At 34.1% G+C, this 1,459-nt stretch overlaps 1 protein-coding gene across 1 annotated transcript in view; it reads right to left on the reverse strand.

The window, feature by feature from the left end:
- LOC106873143 (carbonic anhydrase 12) overlaps positions 1-1,459 on the reverse strand; it is a 13,759-nt gene that overhangs the window by 2,020 nt on the left and 10,280 nt on the right. The window contains exon 3 of the mRNA XM_014920369.2: positions 575-736. Within this exon, the coding sequence (XP_014775855.2) occupies positions 575-736 (162 nt within the window). The remainder of the gene's footprint in view (positions 1-574; positions 737-1,459) is intronic.

Here is a 1,459-nt window from a genome sequence, read left to right on the forward strand (position 1 = left end):
GTGTGTGTGTGTGTGTGTGTGTGTGTGTGTGTGTGTGTGTGTGTGTGTGTGTATACCGCTCGCAAATATATTACATTCTTTTTCGTATAATCCAATTTCCTTGACTACTGGAGATGAGGTTGAACAACTGTCTTGTTTATGACGGCTATTGTGCTAGAAACACACGTCTACGACTGTTCTCTTATCTCAAGACTCTAAGTCCGTCCTTTTCCTCAATGGAATGTCAACAATAGAGAATTCTTAACTATTGAGATTATCTTCCCGTATCATGTGGTGCTAGTCTTAATTACCATTTAGTACTTACCATACATTCTTTAGAGATAATTTTAATAAATCCCTAATTTATGGGAAAGACAATAAAGGAAATCAAAATTGAATCCAAAGATAGGAAGGCAAAAATCGACAAATGACAAGGTAAAAAAAAAATCGAACTTGGCGATGCATGATATCTATATGAAGGGAATTTAACTAAATGATCCAAAATATTTAAGTTTTCCCTCTTACGCTTTTATCTCGACTGCATTTTAAATAGTGACAGTATAAAAATGATAAACAGTAGCAAATGAAAACTCACCAGTATGTCCATTATTTGTCAAGTTAGCGCTGCTATATTTATTATACTTCGTGAAGACAAATGGCTCGAAGTCTACATCTTCAACGCTGTCAATTTTAATGTCGATTGGTGACTGAGACTTTTTTGCGCAGTTCGGATTATCCTTTGACCAGCTTGTCACATCTGTTCAGAGATTTCATTATAAAATATATTCTAAGATATATATGCATATAAGCGAGGACACACAAAATATATAGAATCATATCGATACATACATGAACACACAGAGAAATACACATACATATACACTATATCTATAGGGAGAAAGAGAGAGAGAAAGGGAGAGATAGACAAGGTTATATATATATATATTAGGTCATCCCATAAATAATGCGATTTCTTCAATTGCTTGAACTAAAAGTCGGAGGGGAACGGGATAAACTACATGCATCAACTTGCTATAAAAGCAAGTAGTAATTTTAAATTGTACTTATTCTTAGTGCAAGTTTTGAAGAGTGCAATTCGATTTTAACAGTTACTTTCTCAAAGCTATAATGGAAATGACAAAGGAGCATATTCGGCATATTTTACTTTATGAGTTCAATAAAGGCAAAGACGCAACGGAAAGTGCGAGGAATATTAATACAGTATATAGGGATCGGACAATAAGCATAAGCCAGTGTCAACGGTGGTTCGAGATATTCCAAGCTGGAAACTACAGCTTAGAAGACGATTCTCGTCCTGGAAGATCTGTAGAGTTTGACGAAGACGTCCTGTAAATCTTGGTGGAAGAAAATCTCATCGTAACTGTTGAGGAACTCGTAGAAAAGCTTGCACCACATATATTTGCATACATACGTGTATATATATATATATATATATATATATATATATATATATATATAT

Source organism: Octopus bimaculoides, chromosome 1 (genome assembly GCF_001194135.2).
Source record: "Octopus bimaculoides isolate UCB-OBI-ISO-001 chromosome 1, ASM119413v2, whole genome shotgun sequence".
Lineage (NCBI taxonomy): Eukaryota > Metazoa > Mollusca > Cephalopoda > Octopoda > Octopodidae > Octopus > Octopus bimaculoides.